Source organism: Saccopteryx bilineata, chromosome 2, assembly GCF_036850765.1.
Source record: "Saccopteryx bilineata isolate mSacBil1 chromosome 2, mSacBil1_pri_phased_curated, whole genome shotgun sequence".
NCBI classification, from domain to species: Eukaryota; Metazoa; Chordata; class Mammalia; order Chiroptera; family Emballonuridae; genus Saccopteryx; species Saccopteryx bilineata.
In genome coordinates, this window is record NC_089491.1 from 126,123,840 (window position 1) to 126,145,980 (window position 22,141).

General features: G+C 37.3%; 1 protein-coding gene across 1 annotated transcript in view; it reads right to left on the reverse strand.

The window, feature by feature from the left end:
* The window catches only part of TMTC3 (transmembrane O-mannosyltransferase targeting cadherins 3), an 89,904-nt gene that overhangs the window by 38,387 nt on the left and 29,376 nt on the right, over window positions 1–22,141 (reverse strand). The window contains exons 2-3 of the mRNA XM_066257783.1: window positions 21,431–21,645; window positions 14,948–15,166 (exon numbers count right to left, since the gene is read on the reverse strand). Coding sequence (XP_066113880.1) covers window positions 14,948–15,166; window positions 21,431–21,619 — 408 coding nt within the window. The 5' untranslated portion in view covers window positions 21,620–21,645. The remainder of the gene's footprint in view (window positions 1–14,947; window positions 15,167–21,430; window positions 21,646–22,141) is intronic.

The window sequence follows — 22,141 nt, forward strand, 5'->3', positions numbered from 1 at the left end:
TTACAGACATATAGAAATTACAAATACAGTAAAGTTTTATGCAACCTTTACCCAGCTTCCTTCAAGGGTAACATCTTACATAATTATATATAGTACAATATTTAGTATAGTTCTTAATCTTAAAAAAAAAAGCTAAGTACTTCTTAAATATTTCTTAAAATATCATAAATTCAATTAAGTTATATCTCATAATAAGTCTGCAAATTAAAGTTTTAAAAAATACTAAACTTTAGAGTCCTTTTACATTCTAAATATTTAAATATAAAATACCAACCCTCTCCTTTTAAAGTGTTCTGAACTCACTGTGAATGTAAACAACCTTTCATTTTTGTAAATGTATGAAAAAATACTAAGACCAAAAGTTTCAAGATAATGGAAGACACACTCCTGTCTAACACACACACACACACACACACACACACACAATATATATATATATATATATATATATAAATTTTTGCTTAGAAATAAGCAAAGCAACTGAACATCCTCCTTACTCTGCTGAGAAGCAATTTTGGAGTTTCAAGGTTAAGAAGAAAAAGTTATACTTTGACTATTTCTTGGTAGGTAGGAGCTGATGGACATACTGGGATCAGCAAAAACAGCCCACAATTTTGAAACACATGGCAACAGACAATATAAAACTACTCAGCATCATCATTTGTTAGGATGTCTGCTCACGTTTGCATAATTTTGGTATTATTTTTGTCTCTTATTAAATCTTTCTTATTCACTATTTTCTGTCCTTTGAAATCAATGGCAATTAAAAATATTTAAAATTTATAGTCATAGAACTTTAGTTAAGAATAATTGTATTTATTGATGTTATGTTACTAAAGTTGAGCAATTATCTATGTTCTTGAGTAACAAATGTTTATATTTCAAAAACTGTTTAAAAATTTAAAATTGTATGTAATAGAAAATTAGATTCCATGCACTGAGGAGTTAAGATTTAATGCAGTAATTTAAGTGTGTATAATAGCTCTGTCCAGATGGGTCAGTGGTAGTGTCAGTCTGGCGTGTAAACGCCCCAGGTTGGATTCCCAGGCAGGGCACACAAGAGAAGTGATCACCTGCTTTTCCACCCCTCCCACTCCTCTCTCTCTCTCTCTTCCCTTCCTCCAGCTATGGCTTGACTGTTTTGAGTGCTATGGCCCCAGGCACTGAGGATGGATCACTGAAGCCTTGCATCAGGTGCTAAAAATAGCTCAGTTGCGAGCACGGCCCCAGATGGGGATTACTGGATGGATCCTGGCTGGGGCACAAGCAGGAGTCTGTCTCTATTTCCCCTCTTCTCACTGGGAAAAGAAAAAAGTGTCTATAATAAAGTCTTGGTTGGAATGATGGCTGTGTGAGAGACACTGCTGAACTCCCCCCCCCCCCCCGCCCTTGAAATTTCCACAAGTTGAACAACTATAACACAGCGATGGAACTCCATCTGAGCTCACATGTACTTCTGAAAGATCCATCACTGAATGGAGTAAAGGTGGGATGGTGTAAAAGGAGGGTGGAAGATAAAACACATTCATGGTCTGCTGTGGGGAGGAGGGAAGCTCAGGCTGTTTGGATTATGTCTGAGGGGTACAGAGAGGGGAACCCAGAGTGACTGGGTCTCCTTCTTCTGGGAGGAGCAATGAGAAAGAGGGGCAAATAAACCAAGCTACCAAAGCAGCCAGAGTATGTGGTTGTGGCCAGTATTCCCGTGATCTGTCTGCAGCCTGCACTCGGCAGAAACAGAGAAAACTAGAAGTGCAGCCCCCCAGTCTCCCAGATCCTGCCTCCCTCACCTCATGGTATTGAGAGTGGTAGAGACAAAAACTCCAGCTGGCTCTCCAGAACTATTCTCTCCCCTGAAGAACAGAAGTGCCCCATGTCTGGTCCCCAGGTCTGTTGAGATATGGGGAGGAGTGACTGGAAGCCTGAAACCACCATTGCTAGAGCCATAAAGCTAGAAAGCTGAAGCCATAAAGCCAAAGCTAAAAAGCCCTCACAACATGCCCTACCCACCACCACAACTGTGGCCCTGCCTACATTGCTGTGACAGCAACATCTCAGCAGACAGCCCAGGAACTTCACAGAACTAAAAGTTGTAATACAGTGACACTTAATGGAAGAAACCTGTCAAAACCAAAATTAACTTTTCCTTCATTTTTTTCCCTTTAAAATTTCATTTTCTTTATTATTTTTTTATTTTTATTTTTTCAGGGTTTCTTTGTGATTTTTTATTTTAATCTTATTTTGTGTGTTTTTTTTTTACTGTCATAATATCATATTTTAAACTTGTCAATTACTTATTGTACTGTTTAGAAATGTTCAGTTTTTTGGTTTTCTTGTTAGGATTCTTAACAATACCAGTCTCAATGTCACCAGGAAGAAGAAATAAAATACCATGGCTACACAAGACAGAGATGTAATTCAGAACGAAAATGAAAAATCTCCAGAAAAAATTTTCAGTTACATGGAAACCTTGGAGTTACAATGATAGAGGATTCAAAACTGAAGTTCTAAAAATATTCAATGAGATGCAAGAAGACACCAATAGGCAACTTAATGAGCTCAAAAAATAAACCAAACACCTTACCAAAGATATTGAAACTTTTAAAACAGTGATGAAGAACTCAATACATGAATTGAAAATTGAGGTAGCAAGTTTGGCTAATAGAACAAGCCAGATAAAGGAAAGAATCAGTGACACTGAAGATAGGCAACTAGAGATACTCAGAGAAGAGGAGAGAGACTCATGAATTCAAAAAACCAAGAGAGCTCTATAAGAATTGTCTGACTCCATCAGAAAGAGCAATATAGAGTGACGTCACGGAAATGGTGCCGTGAGGAGCGCGTCCAACAGATCTCCCCCAAATCACAACAAATTTATCAACTAGAAACAGAAAAATTTATCCTCGGAGCATTCCGGAGTTCCACACAAACTGAAAGCGAAAGGACTGTTATCACTTGAATCTGAGAAACGAGGGTATAGAGGAAGCTACCGCAGGGACGTTCATTCAAGCCTCGGAGGGAGTGCGCCTGTGTGCTATCAACAAGACCACCCTCAGATGCCAATAAAAAAGAGGAAATCGAATATTATGGATACAAAAGAAAGAGAGGTAACACAAATAGATGTGGAAAAATCTATGGAGAAAAGACTTAACATATTGGAAGCCTTGAAGCTAAATGACAGAGAATTTAAAATAGAAATCTTAAAAATACTCAGAGATATACAAGAAAACACAGAAAGGCAATTTAGGGAGATCAGAAAAGAACTCAATGAACACAAAAAATATATTACCAAGGAAATTGAAACTATAAAAACAAATCAAACAGAAATGAAAACCTCAATTCACGAGCTGAAAAACGAGGTAACAAGTTTAGCTAACAGAACAGCCCAGATTGAACATAGGATTAGTGAAATAGAAGACAAACAACTTGAGGCACAACAGAGAGAAGAAGAAAGAGACTTAAAAATAATAAAAAACAAGAAAGCCCTACAGGAATTGTCTGACTCCATCAGAAAGAATAACATAAGAATAATAGGTATATCAGAGGGAGAAGAGAAAGAAAATGGAATGGAGAATATACTCAAACAAATAATAGACGAGAACTTCCCAAGCCTGTGGAAAGAATTAAAGCCTCAAATTCAAGAAGCAAACAGAACTCCGAGTTCTCTTAACCCCAACAAACCTACTGCAAGGCGCATCATAATGAAATTGGCAAAACCAATGGCAAAGAAAAAATTCTTAAGGCAGCCAGGGAAAAGAAGAATACAACATATAAAGGAAGGCCCATTAGATTATCATCAGATTTCTCAGCAGAAACTCTACAAGCTAGAAGAGAGTGGACCCCAATATTTAAAGCCTTGAAAGAGAGGAACTTTCAGCCAAGAATACTATACCCATCAAAGCTATCCTTCAAGTACGAAGGAGATATAAAAACATTCACAAATACAGAAAAGATGAGAGAATTTATCATCAGAAAGCCCCCACTCCAGGAAATACTAAAGGGGGTTTTCCAACCAGATTCAAAGAACAAAAGAAAACAACACCACAAGTAACAGCTCCACCAAGAACGCAATAAAACCAAACTTAAACTGTGACAACAAAGGAAAAAAAGGGGGGAGAGGATGGAGATTAACAGTAGCAAAGGACGATGAAGTGCAGAAATACTCATAAGATAGGGTACTACAATGCATATGGTAGGTACCCTTTTCATTACTTAATGGTAACCACCCTTGAAAAAACCACCACAAAAACACTTGACTTAAAAAAGGTAGCAACAGAGGAAAGAAGTATGGAACACAAACAAACAAAAACAAATGATAGAAAAACAAAAGAGAAGAATCAAACTAGATACAAAACTAACAGAAAGCAATTTATAAAATGGCAGTAGGGAACCCACAAGTGTCAATAATTACACTAAATGTAAATGGATTAAACTTACCAATAAAAAGACACAGAGTAGCAGAATGGATTAAAAAAGAAAATCCAACTATATGCTGCCTACAAGAAACACATCTAAGCAACAAGGATAAAAACAAATTCAAAGTGAAAGGCTGGAAAACAATACTCCAAGCAAACAACACCCAAAAAAAAGCAGGTGTAGCAATACTCGTATCTAATAATGCTGACTACAAAACAAAAAAAGTACTCAGAGACAAAAATGGTCATTTCATAATGATTAAGGGGAAGTTGAATCAAGAAGACATAACAATCCTTAATATATATGCACCAAACCAAGGAGCACCAAAATATATAAGACAGCTACTTATTGACCTTAAAACAAAAACTAACAAAAATACAATCATACTTGGAGACCTCAATACACCGCTGACGGCTCTAGATCGGTCATCCAAACAGAGAATCAATAAAGATATAGTGGCCTTAAACGAAATACTAGAACACCTGGATATGATAGACATCTACAGGACACTTCATCCCAAAGCGACAGAGTATACATTTTTCTCTAGTGTACATGGAACATTCTCAAGAATTGACCATATGTTGGGCCACAAAGACAATATCAGCAAATTTAGAAAAATTGAAATTGTACCAAGCATATTTTCTGATCATAAAGCCTTGAAACTAGAATTCAACTGCAAAAAAGAGGGGGAAAAACCCACAAAAATGTGGAAACTAAACAACATACTTCTAAAAAATGAATGGGTCAAAGAAGAAATAAGCGCAGAGATCAAAAGATATATACAGACAAATGAAAATGAAAATGCGACATATCAGAATCTCTGGGATGCAGCAAAAGCAGTAATAAGAGGAAAGTTCATATCACTTCAGGCCTATATGAACAAACAAGAGAGAGCCGAAGTAAACCACTTAACTTCACACCTTAAGGAACTAGAAAAAGAAGAACAAAGACAACCCAAAACCAGCCGAAGAAAGGAGATAATAAAAATCAGAGCAGAAATAAATGAAATAGAGAACAGAAAAACTATAGAAAAAATCAATAAAACAAGGAGCTGGTTCTTTGAAAAGATCAACAAAATTGACAAACCCTTGGCAAGACTCACCAAGGAAAAAAGGCACAGGACTCAAATAAATAAAATCCAAAATGAAAGAGGAGAGATCACCACAGACATCATAGATATACAAAGAATTATTGTAGAATACTATGAAAAATTATATGCCACCAAATACAACAATCTAGAAGAAATGGATAAATTCCTAGAACAATACAACCTTCCTAGACTGAGTCATGAAGAAGTAGAAAGCCTAAACAGACCAATCAGCAGGGAGGAAATAGAAAAAACTATTAAAAACCTCCCCAAAAATAAAAGTCCAGGCCCAGACGGTTATACTAGTGAATTCTATCAAACATTCAAAGAAGACTTGGTTCCTATTCTACTCAAAGTCTTCCAAAAAATTGAAGAAGCAGCAATACTTCCAAACACATTTTATGAGGCCAACATAACCCTCATACCAAAACCTGGCAAGGATGGCACAAAGAAAGAAAACTACAGACCAATATCTCTAATGAATACAGATGCTAAAATACTAAACAAAATACTGGCAAACCGAATACAACAACATATTAAAAAATAATACATCACGATCAAGTGGCATTTATCCCAGAATCTCAAGGATGGTTCAACATACGTAAAACGGTTAACGTAATACACCATATCAACAAAACAAAGAACAAAAACCACATGATCTTATCAATAGATGCAGAAAAGGCTTTTGATAAAATACAACACAATTTTATGTTTAAGACTCTCAACAAAATGGGTATAGAAGGAAAATATCTCAACATGATAAAGGCCATATATGATAAACCATCAGCCAACATCCTATTAAACGGCATAAAACTGAGGACTTTCTACCTTAAATCAGGAACAAGACAGGGTTGTCCACTCTCTCCACTCTTATTCAACGTGGTGCTAGAAGTTCTGGCCAGAGCAATCAGACAAGACAAAGAAATAAAAGGCATCCATATCGGAAAAGAAGAAGTAAAGGTATCACTTTTTGCTGATCATATGATCCTATACATTGAAAACCCGAAGGACTCCACAAAAAGATTATTAGAAACAATAAACCAATACAGTAAGGTCGCAGGATACAAAATTAACATACAAAAGTCCATAGCCTTTCTATATGCCCACAATGAAATATTAGAAAACGAACTCAAAAAAATAATCCCCTTCACGATTGCAACAAAAAAAAAAAAAATACCTAGGAATAAACATAACAAAGAATGTAAAGGACCTTTATAATGAAAATTACAAAGCATTGTTAAGGGAAATCGAAAAAGATACAATGAGATGGAAAAATATTCCTTTTTCTTGGATAGGAAGAATAAATATAATCAAAATGGCCATATTACCCAAAGCAATATACAAATTTAATGCAATTCCCATCAAAATTCCTATGAGATTTTTTAAAGAAATGGAACAAAAAATCATCAGATTTATATGGAACTATAAAAAACCCTGAATAGCCAAAACAATCCTAAGGAAAAAGAATGAAGCTGGGGGCATTACAATACCTGACTTTAAACTATATTATAGGGCCACGATAATCAAAACAGCATGGTATTGGCAGAAAAATAGACACTCAGACCAATGGAACAGAATAGAAAGCCCAGAAATAAAACCACATATATATGGTCAAATAATCTTTGATAAAGGGGTCAACAACACACAATGGAGAAAAGAAAGCCTCTTCAACAAATGGTGTTGGGAAAACTGGAAAGCCACATGCAAAAGAATGAAACTCAACTACAGCCTGTCCCCATGTACTAAAATTAATTCAAAATGGATCAAAGACCTAAATATAAGACCTGAAACAATAAAGTACATAGAAGAAGACATAGGTACTAAAATCATGGATCTGGGTTTTAAAGAACATTTTATGAACTTGACTCCAATGGCAAGAGAAGTGAAGGCAAAAATTAATGAATGGGCCTACATCAGAATAAAAAGTTTTTGCTCAGCAAGAGAAACTGATATCAAAATAAACAGACAGCCAACTAAATGGGAAATGATATTTTCAAACAACAGCTCAGATAAGGGCCTAATATCCAAAATTTACAAAGAACTCATAAAACTCAACAACAAACAAACAATCCAATAAAAAAATGGGAAGAGGACATGAACAGACACTTCTCCCAGGAAGAGATACAAATGGCCAACAGATATATGAAAAGATGCTCAGCTTCATTAGTTATTAGAGAAATGCAAATCAAAACTACAATGAGATACCACCTCACCCCTGTTAGATTAGCTATTATCAACAAGACGGGTAATAGCAAATGTTGGAGAGGCTGTGGAGAAAAAGGAACCCTCATTCACTGTTGGTGGGACTGTAAAGTAGTACAACCATTATGGAGGAAAGTATGGTGGTTCCTCAAAAAACTGAAAATAGAACTACCTTATGACCCAGCAATCCCTCTACTGGGTATATACCCCAAAACCTCAGAAACATTGATACGTGTAGACACATGTAGCCCCATGTTCATTGCAGCACTGTTCACAGTGGCCAAGACATGGAAACAACCAAAAAGCCCTTCAATAGAAGACTGGATAAAGAAGATGTGGCACATATACACTATGGAATACTACTCAGCCATAAGAAATGATGACATCAGATCATTTACAGCAAAATGGTGGGAACTTGATAACATTATACGGAGTGAAATAAGTAAATCAGAAAAAAACAAGAACTACATGATTCCATACATTGGTGGAACATAAAAACGAGACTAAGAGACATGGACAAGAGTGTGGTGGTTACCAGGGGTGGGGGGAGGGAGGACATGGGAGGGAGGGAGGGAGAGAGTTAGGGGGAGGGGGAGGGGCACAGAGAACTAGATAGAGGGTGGCGGAGGACAATCTGACTTTGGGCGAGGGGTATGCAACATAATTTAATGACAAAATAACCTAGACATGTTTTCTTTGAATATATGTACCCTGATTTATTAATGTCATCCCATTACCATTAATAAAAATCTATTTAAAAAAAAAAAAGAAAGAAAGAGCAGTATAAGAAAAATGGATATATAAGAGAGGGAGAAGGGAATGGAGAGCCTATTCAAACAAATAATTGATGAAAAATTCCCAAGCCCATGGAAAGAGAGCTTCAAATCCAAGAAACAAATAATGCCAAGTTACCAAAACCCAAACGGATCTATTTCAGGGCACATTGTAATAATACTGTCAAAAATCAATGACAAAGAAAGAATCCTCAAGGCAGCTAGCAAAAAGAGGAACACAACATACAAAGGAAAGCCCATTAGGTATCATTAGACTTCTCAGCAGAAACTGTACAAGCCAAAAGAGAGTGGAACCAAAATTCAAAATACAGAAAGAGAGAAATTACTAGCTAAGAAGACTATACCCATCAAAATTATCCTTCAAATATGAGAAATGAAAACTTTTACAGACATATAGAAGGTGAAGGAATTTATCACCAGAAAATCCCCACTGCAGGAAATGATCAAGGGGGTCATTTGACCAGACAAAAAAACCCAAAACAAATCAAAAAGTAAAAGCTCAAACAAGGTCACAATAAAAACAAGGCTACTCCGTGACAACAATAACACAAAAAGGGAGAAGATAAAGATCTATAGTAGCAAAGGAGGATGGAATGCAGAAGTACTCATAAAACAAAGGATTCTTGTACATATCAGCAATTTTCTCTTAATAATCTAAAGGTAACCACCCACAAAAAGCCACTATTGAAATATACAGTTTAAAAAAAAAAATAGAAAAAAAGTATAGAATACCACCAAACAAAAGTGACAGAAACAAAAAAAGAAAAGAACTAAACAATACACAGAGCTACCAGAAAACAAAACATAAAATGGCTATAGGAAATTCTCAAATGTCAATAATTACCCTAAATGTAAATAGACTGAACTCACCAATACAGAGGAATAGAGTATCAGATTGAATCAAAAAGCAAAACCCAACCATATGCTGCCTCCAAGAGACACATCTAAACTCCAAGGACAAAAGTAGTTTCAAAGTAAAAGGTTGGAAAATGATTCTCCAAGCAAATAATAACCAAAGAAAAGCAGATATAGCCATACTCATATCTGATAATGCTGACTTGAAGACAACAAAGGTAACTATAGACAAAGATGAACATTTCATTATGATAAATGGGACACTGTATCAAGAAGACATAATACTTCAATATATATATATGCACCAAAATATGTAAGATATCTATTAACTGATCTAAAAATAGAAGCAAACAAAAACACAATCATACTTGGAAGATTTCAATATACCATTGATGGAATAAATAGATCATTCAAAGAGAAAATCAATAAAGATTTATTGGCGTGTAATGACACTCTGGACCAAATGGACATAATAGACATTTATAGGCTATTTCATCCCAAAAGGTCAGATTATAAAGTCTTCTCCGGTGTGCATGAAACATTTTCAAGGATAGACCAAATGCTGGGCAAGAAAATTAAAATCAACAAATTCAGGAAGATTGAAATTATACCAAGCATATTTTCTGATCATAAAGCTTTGAAACTAGAATTCAACTATAAAACAGAAACAAAACAATCCCACAAAAATGTAGAAATTAAACAACATACCTCTAAAAAATGACTGTGTCTAAGAAGATATAAAAGGAGAGATCAAAAGATATATACAGAGAAATGAAAATGACATGACATATCAAATATCTGGGGTGCAGCAAAACCAATAAGAGGGAAGTTTGTATCATTACAGGCTTATATCAAGAAACAAGGGAGATCCCAAGTAAACAACCTCACATCACATCTGAAGGAACTAGAAAAAGAACAACAAAGGCAACCAAAGTCAGCAGATAAAAGGAAATAGTAAAAATTAGAGCAGAACTAAATGAAATACAGAACAAATAAACCTATAGAAAAAATTAAAACAACAAGGAGCTGGATCTCTGAAAAGATAATAAATCCATAAATCACTGGTTAGACTCACTAAGGAAAAAAAGGGAAGGGCTCATATAAACAAAATTTGAAATGAAAGAGGAAAAATTACCACAGACATCATAGATATACAAAGGATCACAGTAGAATAGATGAAAAATTATATGCTACCAAATTTAACAACCTGGAGGAAATGAATAAATTGTTAGAACTAACCAATCTTCCTAGAGTGACTCCAGTAGAAGTGGAAAACCTAAATAGACCTATAAGCACAAAGAAAGCAAAAAGAACTATCAAAATTTTTCCCAAAAAACAAAAGTCTAGGACCAGATGGCTATACTAGTGAGTTCTACCAAATATTCAAAGAAGATTTGGTGCCTATCCTTCTCAAAGTCTTCCAAAAAAGCGAAGAAGCTATACTCCCTAACACATTTTATGAGGCCAACATAACCCTCATACCAAAACCTGGCAAGGAAAACGCACACACAAAAGAACTATAGATCAATATCTCTAATGAATACAAATGCAAAAGTCCTAAACAAAATACTAGCAAATTGGCCCTGGCCGGTTGGCTCAGCGGTAGACCGTCGGCCTGGCGTGCGGGGGACCCGGGTTCGATTCCCGGCCAGGGCACACAGGAGAAGCGCCCATTTGCTTCTCCACCCCTCCCCCCTTCCTCTCTGTCTCTCTCTTCCCCTCCCGCAGCCAAGGCTCCATTGGAGCAAAGATGGCCCGGGTGCTGGGGATGGCTCCTTGGCCTCTGCCCCAGGTGCTAGAGTGGCTCTGGTCTCGGCAGAGCGACGCCCCGGAGGGGCAGAGCATCGCCCCCTGGTGGGCAGAGCGTCGCCCCTGGTGGGCGTGCCGGGTGGATCCCGGTCGGGCGCATGCGGGAGTCTGACTGTCTCTCCCCATTTCCAGCTTCAGAAAAATACAAAAAAAAACAAAACAAAAAAACAAAACAAAATACTAGCAAATTGAATACAGTAACACATTAAAAAAATAATACATCACAATCAAGTGGGATTCATTCCAGTAGCACAAGGATGGTTCAACATATGGATATCAATCAATGTAATACACTATATACCAACAAAACAAAGAACAAACATATGATCCTTTCAATAGATACAGAAAAGGCATTCAATAAGATACAACATCATTTTCTGTTTAAAACACTCATAAAATTGGAACAGAATGAAAGTACCGCAACATAATAAAGGCCATCAGCTAATATCATACTAAATGGTGAAAAAAATGAAGGTTTTTCTTTTAAAATCAGAAAAAAGACAAAGATGCCCACTCTCTTCACTCTTATTCAACATAATTCTGGAAGTTTTGCCAGAGCAATCAGGCAAGAGAAAGAAATAAAAGGCACCCAGAGTTGGCTCAGTGGTAGAGTATTGGCCTGGCATGTAGATATCCTGGGTTCAATTCCCAACCAGGGAACACAGGAGAAGCAACCATCTGCTTCTTCAACCCCTCACCCCCGCTTCTCTCCCTCTTTCTATCTCTCTCTTCTCCTCTCCTCATACAGCCAAGGCTTGATTGAGCAAGTTGGTCTCAGGCACTGAGGATGGTTCCATGGCCTCTGCCTCAGTGCTAAAAAAAAAGAGAAATGGCTCCAGTTGTAATGGAGCAAGGGCCCCAGATGGGCAGAGCATTGCTCCCTAGTGGACTTGCCAGGTGGATCCAGGTTGGGGCACATGCAGGAGTCTGTCTCTGCCTCCTATCCTCTCACTAAAACAAAACAAAAACAAAAAAGAAATAAAAGGCATCCATGAAAGGAAATAAGAAGTAAAGGTATTTCTTTTTGCAGATTACATAATCCTGTATATAGAAAACCCCAAAGACTCTACCAAACAGACTATTAGAAACAATAAATTGATACAGTAAAGTTGAAGGATACAAAATCAATATACAAAAGTCTATTGCTGACCAGGCAGTGGCGCAGTGAGTGGATAGAGAGTCGAACTGGGACGCCAAGGACCCAGGTTCGAGACCCCGAGGTTGCCAGCTTGAGCACGGGCCCATTTGGTTTGAGCGAAAGCTCACCAGCTTGGACCCCAGGTCACTGGCTCGAACAAGGGGTTACTCGGTCTGCTGAAGGCCCGCGGTCAAGGCACATATGAGAAAGCAATCAATGAACAACTAAGGTGTCGCAACAAAAAACTGATGATTGATGCTTCTCATCTCTCTCCGTTCCTGTCTGTCTATCTTCTCTCTGACTCTCTCTGTCTGTGAAAAAAAAAAGTCTATTGCTTTTCTATATGCCAACAATAAAAATTCAGAAAATGAACTAAAAAAAAAAAACCAATTCCTTTTACATTTACAACCAAAAATGTAAAATACCTCGTAATAAAATTAACAACATACGTGAAAAACCTATATTCTGAAAATAACAAAACATTACTGAGAGAAATTGAAAAAGACACAATGAAACAGAAAAATATTCCATGTTTTTGAATTGGAAGACTCAATATAGTTAAAATGACTATATTGCCCAAAGCGATACACAAATCTAATGCAATCCTCATCAAAATCCCAAATCGTATTTCAAGAAATAGAACAAAAAACTACCAGGTTTGTATGGAACCATAAAAAACCCCGAATAGCCAGAGCAATCCTAAGGAAAAAGATTAAGCTGAGGTATCACACTAACTGACTTCAAATCATACTATAGAGCCACGGTAAACAAAATAGCGTGTTGTTGGCAGAAAAACAACCATACAGACCAACAGAACAGAATTGAGAGCCCAGAAATAAAACCACATAGATAGAGAGAAATCATCTTTGACAAAAGAGCCAAAAACACACAATGGAGAAAATAAATGCTGCTGGGAAAATTGGAAAGCCACAAGCAAAAGAATAAATCTTGACTATAGTTTGTCCCCTTGCACAAAAATTAATTCAAAATAGATCAAATTCTTAAATATAAGATCTGAAACAATAAATTACATAGAACAAAACATAGATATTAAACTCTTGGACCTTGGCCAGAGAGAACAATCTATGAATTTGAACCCAAAGGCAAGGGCAGTAAAGGCAAAAGTAAATGGAACTGTATCAAACAAAAAAGCTTCTGCACAGCAAAAGAAGCTGACAACAAGACAAATAGGCAGCCTAGATGGGAGATATTTGAAAACAACAGCTCCTATAAGGAGTTAATATCCAAAATATACAAAGAACTCACAAAGCTCAGCAATAAATAAGCAAACAATCCAATTAAAAAATGGGAAGAGGGCCCTGGCTGGTTAGCTCAGTGGTAGAGCGTCGGTCTGGCATGCAGGAGTCCCGGGTTCGATTCCCGGCCAGGGCACACAGGAGAAGAGCCCATCTGCTTCTCCACCCCTCCCCCTCTCCTTTCTCTCTGTCTCTCTCTTCCCCTCCTGCAGCCAAGGCTCCACTGGAGCAAAGTTTGCCCGGGTGCTGAGGATGGCTCTGTGGCCTCTGCCTCGGGCTCTAGAATGGCTCTGATTGCGTCAGAGCCCAGGCCCCAAGATGGGCAGAGCACCGCCCCCTGGTGGGCATGCCGGGTGGATCCCGGTCGGGCATATGTGGGAGTCTGTCTGACTACCTCCCCGTTTCCAGCTTCGGGAAAAAAAAAAAAAAAAAAGGAAGAGGACATGAACATACACTTCTCCAAAGAGGACATACAAATGGCCAATAGATATATGAAAAGACGTTCATCTTTACTAGCTATTCGATAAATGCAAATCAAAATTACAGTGAGATATCACCTCACCTGTTAGATAAGCTATTATTAACAAGACAGTTAATAACAAGTGTTGGAGAGGCTGTGGAGAAAAAGGAATTCTCATTCACTGCTGATGGAAATGCAAATTAGTACAGCCATTATGGAAGAAGGTATGGTGGTTCCTCAAAAAATAATGAATAGAATTACCATATGACCCAGCAATCCCTCTACTGGGTATCTACCCCCAAAACTCAAAAACATAGGTATGTAAAGACTCATGAACCCCCATGTTCATCACAGCACTATTCACAGTGGTCAAGACATGGAAACCAAAGTGTCCCTTGATAGAGGATTGGATAAAGATGTGGTCCATATATACTATGGAATACTACTCAGCCACAAGAAATGACGACATAGTGACATTTATGACAACATGGATGGACCTTGAGAACCTTACAGTGAGTAAAATAAGTAAAACAGAAAAAGTTAAGAATTGTATGATTTCACACTTAGATGGGATATAAAACTGAGACTCATGGACATAAATAAAAATGAAGTGGTTACCAGGAAGAGGGAGAAGGGGGGAAGGGAGTGGGGGAAGGGTATAAAGAGGGACAACTATAAGGTGACAGAAAATGATTTTACTTTGGGTGATGGTATACAACATAATCAACAGTTCAAATGCTATAGAAATGTTTACCTGAAACCTATGTACTCTCATTGATCAGTGTCACTCTGTTAATTTAATTTTCTATATAAAGTTAAAAAAAATAAAGTTACGGTTAAATATGATTTTTAAAAATATATATATATCTTTACAATTACTGTGTAGACTTTGTAAAAAGAATGAAATAAACATTAATTTACAGTTTTACTTACTGCTTCTGTGTGTACTGGGTGTACTGCAAAGAGTAAAGAAGCAATCACACTACTTCTGTTGTCCAGAAAAAGTTTGCAGACTTTAAGAAATATCACACTGACCCCAGCATGAAAAATCATATTTAGAAGGTGATATGACGTTGGTTTCAGTTCGCTGAGCAAATAATTTAGGCGAAATGTCAATACTGTTAAGGGACGATAAGATTTGTGGCTTCTTTCCTAAAAGGAAAAAACAACCACTGATTACTAAGTACGTTGGTCCTTTGGGGTATATAAACTAATCATTGCATTTACCATTAAAAGTATCTATTATTTGGCTGAGAAATAGCAATAAAGTAATGAAATGCCCTATGAATAACACAATACACTATTTCCTTAATCACCAAACAAGGCCAATTCCTCTCTGATATATATGGTAGTCAGCTAAGTAACAGTCGAGGAACAAAGTTTAATGAATAATTCTTCTCTAGTATACAGATTAAAATAGAAAAATAGTGGCATTAAATTTGAGCACAGGATTCTCTCCAAAGCCTGCTTCCCAATCTATTACCAATACAGTACAAGCATTTATATATAATTGCTGCCTAGATCTTTAAAAGGAAATATAAGAATAAAATACCAGTAGTTTAAAGAGAAACAACTCAAAAAGGTACTATCTAGTTGTTTTATGAAAAACATGTTCATAATGTATAAACCTAAATGTATTAAACTGAAAATGCCCAAATACTACACAGAGAACACAAGGGGCAAAAACTTTCTCAGAATGAATAGACATCTTTGCAATTGTATCAATAGTTTCCCTCAGCAACATACCAAATTTTATACAAAGTTCTAAATTTCATTATAAACTAAAAGTCATATTTAAATAAAAATATTTTTATTCTAAGACAAAATCAAATCAGATTTCAGAATAAAACACACAGGTGAAAAACACATAAAATATTATTTCTTGTAATTCACGTAAGGGAATGCACACTCAGAGAGATTCCTTGCTCTCCTACTCCTTACCATAGTTTGGTATATACGTCAGGTTTCAGTCTGTTCATCCTTACTAGAGAACATATGGAAGCACAAGCAACAAACACAGGTCATTTTGAAATCAGGTATATTTTAATATCTCTGTTGCACTGACTGCATACATCATGAGTGGTGTCAACCTAAAATGTTTTTTCTTGCTTGGCTAATTCCTAGACATTCTTTTTATTTTCTTTTCTGCTTGTTAGTTTATTATTATTATTATTATTATTTTTGCATTTTTCCGAAGCTGGAAACGGGAAGGCAGTCAGACAGACTCCCACATGCGCCCGACCGGGATCCACCCGGCATGCCCACCAGGGAGCAATGCTCTGCCCATCTGGGGCGTTGCTCTGTTGCATCCAGAGCCATTCTAGGGCCTGAGGCAGAGGCCACAGAGCCATCCTCAGTGCCTGGGCCATCTTTGCTCCAATGGATCCTCCGCTGCGGGAGGGGAAGAGAGAGACAGAGAGGAAGGAGAGGGGGAGGGGCGGAGAAGCAGATGGGCGCTTCTCCTGTGTGCCCTGGCCGGAAATTGAACCCGGGACTCCTGCACGCCAGGCCAACACTCTACCACTGAGCCAACTGGACAGGGCCTATTATTTTTTAGATTTAGTAGTTATGTATTTTTTGCAATTTTATTCATATTTTTTGTCCTTTTTTTCTTAAGAAAACTCTTTAATATTTCATATAATACTGGTTTGCTGGTGATAAATTCCTTTAGCTTCTTCTTGTCTATAAAGTATTTTCTGTTCTTCAATTCTAAATGATACTTTTGTTGGTTAGAGTAATCTTGGTTGTAGGCCCTTGCTTTTCATCACTTTGAAAATACCTTGCCACTCCCTTCTCACCTGCAAAATTCTGCTGAAAAATCTGCTGAGTCTTATGGAACCTCCGTTGTAGGTAAATAACTGTTTTGTCTTGTTGCTTTTAAGATTCTCTGCCTTTAACTCTTGGCCTTTCAATTATGATGTCTTGGTGTGGAGCTCTTTTGAGCTCATCTTGTTTGGGACTCTCTGTGCTTCCTGGACTTGCCTTATTTCCTTCACCAGGTTAGGGAAGTTTTCTGTCATTATTTTTTCAAATAGGTTTTCAATTTCTTGCTTTCTCTCCACTTCTTACAGCACCCTTATGAAGTGAATGTTGATATTTTTGAAGTTGTTCCACGGGCTTTTTACAACTATCCCCATTTTTTAAAAATACTTTCTTTTTATTGCTCTGATTGGGTGTTTTTGCTTCCTTATATTCCAAATTGCTGATTCGATTCTAGGCTTCTTCTATGCTATCATTGATTCCCTGATAATTATTCTTCATTTCAGTCAGTGTATCCATCATTTCTGACTAGTCCTTCTTTGTGCTGGTAAGGTTCTCATTAAGTTCATTGAGCATTCTTATAACCAGTGTTTTGAACTCTTCATCTAGATCGCTTATCTCTATTTTCTTTAGTTTTCTTCTGTTCTTTCATTTGGGACATGTTTGTCTCCTTTTTTGGCAGCCTTTCTGTGTTTGTTTCTGTGTATTAGGTAGAACTACTACAGCTCCCAAGCTTGATATAGAGTGTCCTAACGTAGTAAGTGTTCTGGAGGGTCCAGTGGCAGAGCCTCCCTGATAACCCAAGCTGGGGATAGAGTTATGCCCCCTGTGTGGGCTGTGTACAGCCTCCTCTTGTAGTTGAGCCTTGCTTGCTGTTGGCACATCAATGGGAGAGATTTACCTCTAGGTTGATCAGCTACAAGGACTGGATACAACCACCCACCTCTGACTACCTTGAAGAATCAGCTGTGCAGGATCCCACCTCAAAGAGCAGGACTTTACTGGGGCTCTGGTGTCCAGAGTTCACCCCCTGAGTGTGTTGCTTGAGGAGGTGGTTTGGTGGTGGTTTTCCAATGTGCTCTGAAGTTGTCCACTGGGTGTGCCGGCTCTGGGGTCTCCTGGGAGGTGCAGGCCAAGGTCAGCCGCCCTGTGTTATGCCTGGGAGCACTAGCATGAGCAACAAAGCAATCTGCCCAAGTGGGGCCAATCTGTAAACCAAGTCTGGATGTTACTAATGTCAGGTCTGGGGCTACTTAGCAAGAGGTTTGGGGCACAATGAGGCCAGATGCTGTTTGAGAGATTTTAGAAATATCTGAAGCATAAAGCCAACAGGATATTCCCAGGAAAAAGCCCCTAGAAACCACTTGCGTGTGATGGTGATGGTAGGGGTAGGGGGTGGGGGACTCAGGGAATCACCAAGATGGGGAAAACAGTGTGAGCCAGATTGATGGGATCTCAGATATGGCTGGGGGGCAGGGATTCATCAAAGGGACAATGACCTCTGCTAGCATTTCTGTCTGGGAGAAAGTGCCCCAGCTCTCACTATGATGCCAGACAATTCAGTTCCTCTCCATATGTACCTGGTACCCTTTGAACTGTTGCCTCAGTGCTGGAACTCAGAGGGAGTGAGTTTGAGAAAGTTAAGTCTGTATGTCGGCCTTTTAAGAGAAACTGACTGGGACTCCAGCATCCCTCTGTCGCCCTCAGCTTCAATTCCTGCTGGTTTTTACAGCCAGAAGTTATGGAACTTTTCTTCCCAGTACTAAAACCTTGGGCTTGGGGGCCTGGTGTGGGGGTAGGACTCCTTGCACCTAACGTGGGAACTATGCAGCCAAGATATTCCTCCCTGCAGTTATCTACCGCACCACAGGTGGCTATGGGAGCAGCCCTTTCTGTGTCTTCACCTCCTATCAGTACTCTTTAATGCCCTAGTTGTATGATTCCTGTTCAGCCAGATTTCAGGTGGTTCTCAACGATAGTTGTTCTGTAGTTTTGATGTGGTTGTAGGGAAAGTGAGTGCCATGTCCACCTATGCTGCCATCTTGACTGGCAGTGTATACATTCTTTTTATTTCAATTCAAGTATACAACATTGTTTTCAAGGCACTATATCACAATGACATGAGCTGTACCAAAAGGCATAAAGAGGTTCTAGAAACACTGCGAGTGCTTGAAATGTTCCATTAGAACATACTTGAAAGCTAAAAGGATGAAGAAAAAAAGTGACAGGCAATAGGTATTTTTAAGTATTTTATTTATTGATTGATTTTTTAGAGAGAGAGGAGTGAGAGAGAGAGAAGGGGGAGGAGCAGGAAGCATCAACTCCCATATGTGCCTTGACCAGGCCAGTCCAAGGTTTCGAACCGGCAACCTCAGTGTTCCAGGTAGACGCTTTATCCCACTGCACCACCACAGGTCAGGCTGCAATAGGTATTTTTAATTGTAGTATATATATAATTCTTTGTTAGGTCTATTAGATATATATATGCCATAGATAATAACTAAAAAAATCATTAATAAAACTAATTGTTTCCAAATTCATTAATAATCCATTTAAGTAAGAGTCTACTGTCATAGTCATTAGCTTAGATATCAAATTTATTCCATGAAAATACAATAAAATAGCTAGTTCCATTATAAACAAGACAATTCAGATCATTATTACATTCAGGTATAGTCAAGGAAAATTTACTTACAGTATTAGTTGACAACAGGAGAAGCACAAATATAATGAAAAATAAGTTCATAATTCTGTTTACGTGAATCTCCATATAGAATGGAAAAATATAGTAATATGAGATATTTGCAGAAGTTACCTTAACACAAGTACCTGATACACCAAATAGCAGAAGAGTATGGCTTGTTACAGCTCAGTGGTTCTTCACCATGGCTGCACCAATCACCTATATAACTTACATACTGTCCTCCTACTCAAAATTCCACAAAAACAAGAAGAAAGCAAACACACAAACAGAACAAAATATATTGATGCCAGCATCCCACTCTGAGATAACTGTAATAAATAGAATAAATTCAAAGTAAAGCCTTGGTAATATATTTTTTTAAAGTGCCCCAATCAGATTCTATGTATAGCCAGGGTTGCAATACAAGAGAACATCAATAAACAGAGTATTATACATCTAAGGAATGGGCTTACCAAAGAGATAAATCTAAAGAGTGAGAGAACCAGGAATCTAAAGATTCCCTATGGTAGTATTTATGTAGTTCAGGAGAATGGCTTAAGCCCAAAATGCATCTTTAAGATCTACACTGGCACAAATACCATTACAAAGGTTTGTGCCTGTGCAAGCTTCCAGGCTATCATTATTTGATAACTTCAACTATTAGGCCTGTGAAAGTGCTAATTCCAGGCTTGTCAAGAAGCCTTGTGACACCTACATACTACTTAAAATAATTTTCCTTAGTGGCACATTTCCCCAAAGGGAAAGAAGATGCCTATTAGAAAATACCAGGGAGGAACACTCTTTATTATAAATAGTTATTCTAATTTGTTCATACATTCCATCTGAGCTTATTACTTCTTAGCATGTCCTTTTATAGGTGCTCTGAATAAAATCAAATTTTCATCTGCAAAGCTGAGAAAAATCACAAAATATGGTATTAATATTGTGGTGTAACTTTCATGAGCTCTTTAACCTGGCCAGCTAACTGTTCAGGTCAAAATCTCAATGTCATGATTAAATCACAAAAGACACTGCCGTAAGATGGGGGAATGTACACATAGTTCAAGGGTCTCTGTGGGTAATAACGGGGAGGGGTCAAGAGAAAAACTGTCTAGAAAATAATGCATGTTATAGTAATGGACCAAATTTTCCCTTGTTATCAAAAAATTTATTTTTAAGGCTAGAATTGGGTGAAAACAGGAAGGCTGCAAGAAAATAAAGTTTGCTTATTTAAAAGGAAAAAATACTTATGTGCTCATGACTAGGGAAATGAAAGATTCTATCCCCCTGCTTGTGAAACTTCCCAAGTTGAAGAAAGCAAAAACAGGCCATGAATAAAGATTGACAATCTCTAATTATAAAATAAATTTTATATATTAAATTACAACAACTATGTGCCAGTTACTGTAGATATATTAATTCATTTATTTATCCTCAAGGCATTATTGCTTTACAGATTAGAAATGTGACTTGTCACCTAAAAACTGTATTCCAACCTATTTCACACAGCTATTATATAGCTGAACTAAAATTAGAATCTAATCTGTATGATCCAAACTGACAAGCATTTAATTCCAATTTAACACTGACCTTCAAAATAAAGTTACTGGCAAAGTAACAGTACCCTCATAAAAATGAACTAAACTTTAAGGTTCTCAATAGAAAATCAAAATAACTATTAGAGAAGAGATAGGACACGTTTATATTTGCTTTTCACACACATGTATTATTTTTTAAGAGATTAAGCCACTGCACACAAACAGGAAAGAAACAAGTACTGCTTTAAAAATGATAATCACATCTCCAACTTTCTATTCAATGTTTTACAATGTGTTATGTGTAATAAAATCTTTGGGGGAAAATATATTAAATACTATGATGATGATGTTGATAAAGAATACTGAATAATAAATTATAGAATATTTTAAAATCTGAGATTCCTGTAAGTGATATATAAGCAATTAATTACTTACCTCAGACATAGGGGTTCCCCAGAAGTCATTCTGAAATAAAGTCTTTAAAGGTGTAGATGGATGCAGGTCTTTATTATCCAGTATTGCTGAAACATCATCGAAAACAAAACCACAAAAGAGACTGTTCCAATAGCAGGCAGTAACCACACCCACTATTAAGGTTACTTCCTTGAGGCTTACATCAGCCATTTTTCCAAAGCACTTGTACACAAAATCTGGGGAAAACATGAAGATAAGATGAATAAACAACATATCTTTTCTTTCTTGAAACAAGTACAATTTTAATAGCTGGCTAGTAAGTAAAAATAAAAATTGAATGCTAATTAGCCCAGAAAATTAAATCTTCAAATATCAGCTAAAATGTCATCTACCTCTAAAAAGTATTAGCTAATTACCTCTCCATATTCCTAACATAATTATTGCTCCTTCATGTGTTTTCAAACGTTTATTATAACACCTAATCTGTATACCTATCTTTCTAGATAACTAGATAGTGAACTTATCAACTGTCACAATTCAGGTTACCTGGGAAATGGATATACATACAAGATAACGTTAAAAATCTAGTAGGGGCTCTGTCTGGTTAGCTCTGTTGGTTAAGAGCACCATCCTGAAATTATAAGGTTGTGGGTTTGATCCCCCGTTAGGGCACACATGGGAAGCAACCAATGAATTCACAACTGAGTGGAACTATATACAATGAATACTTCC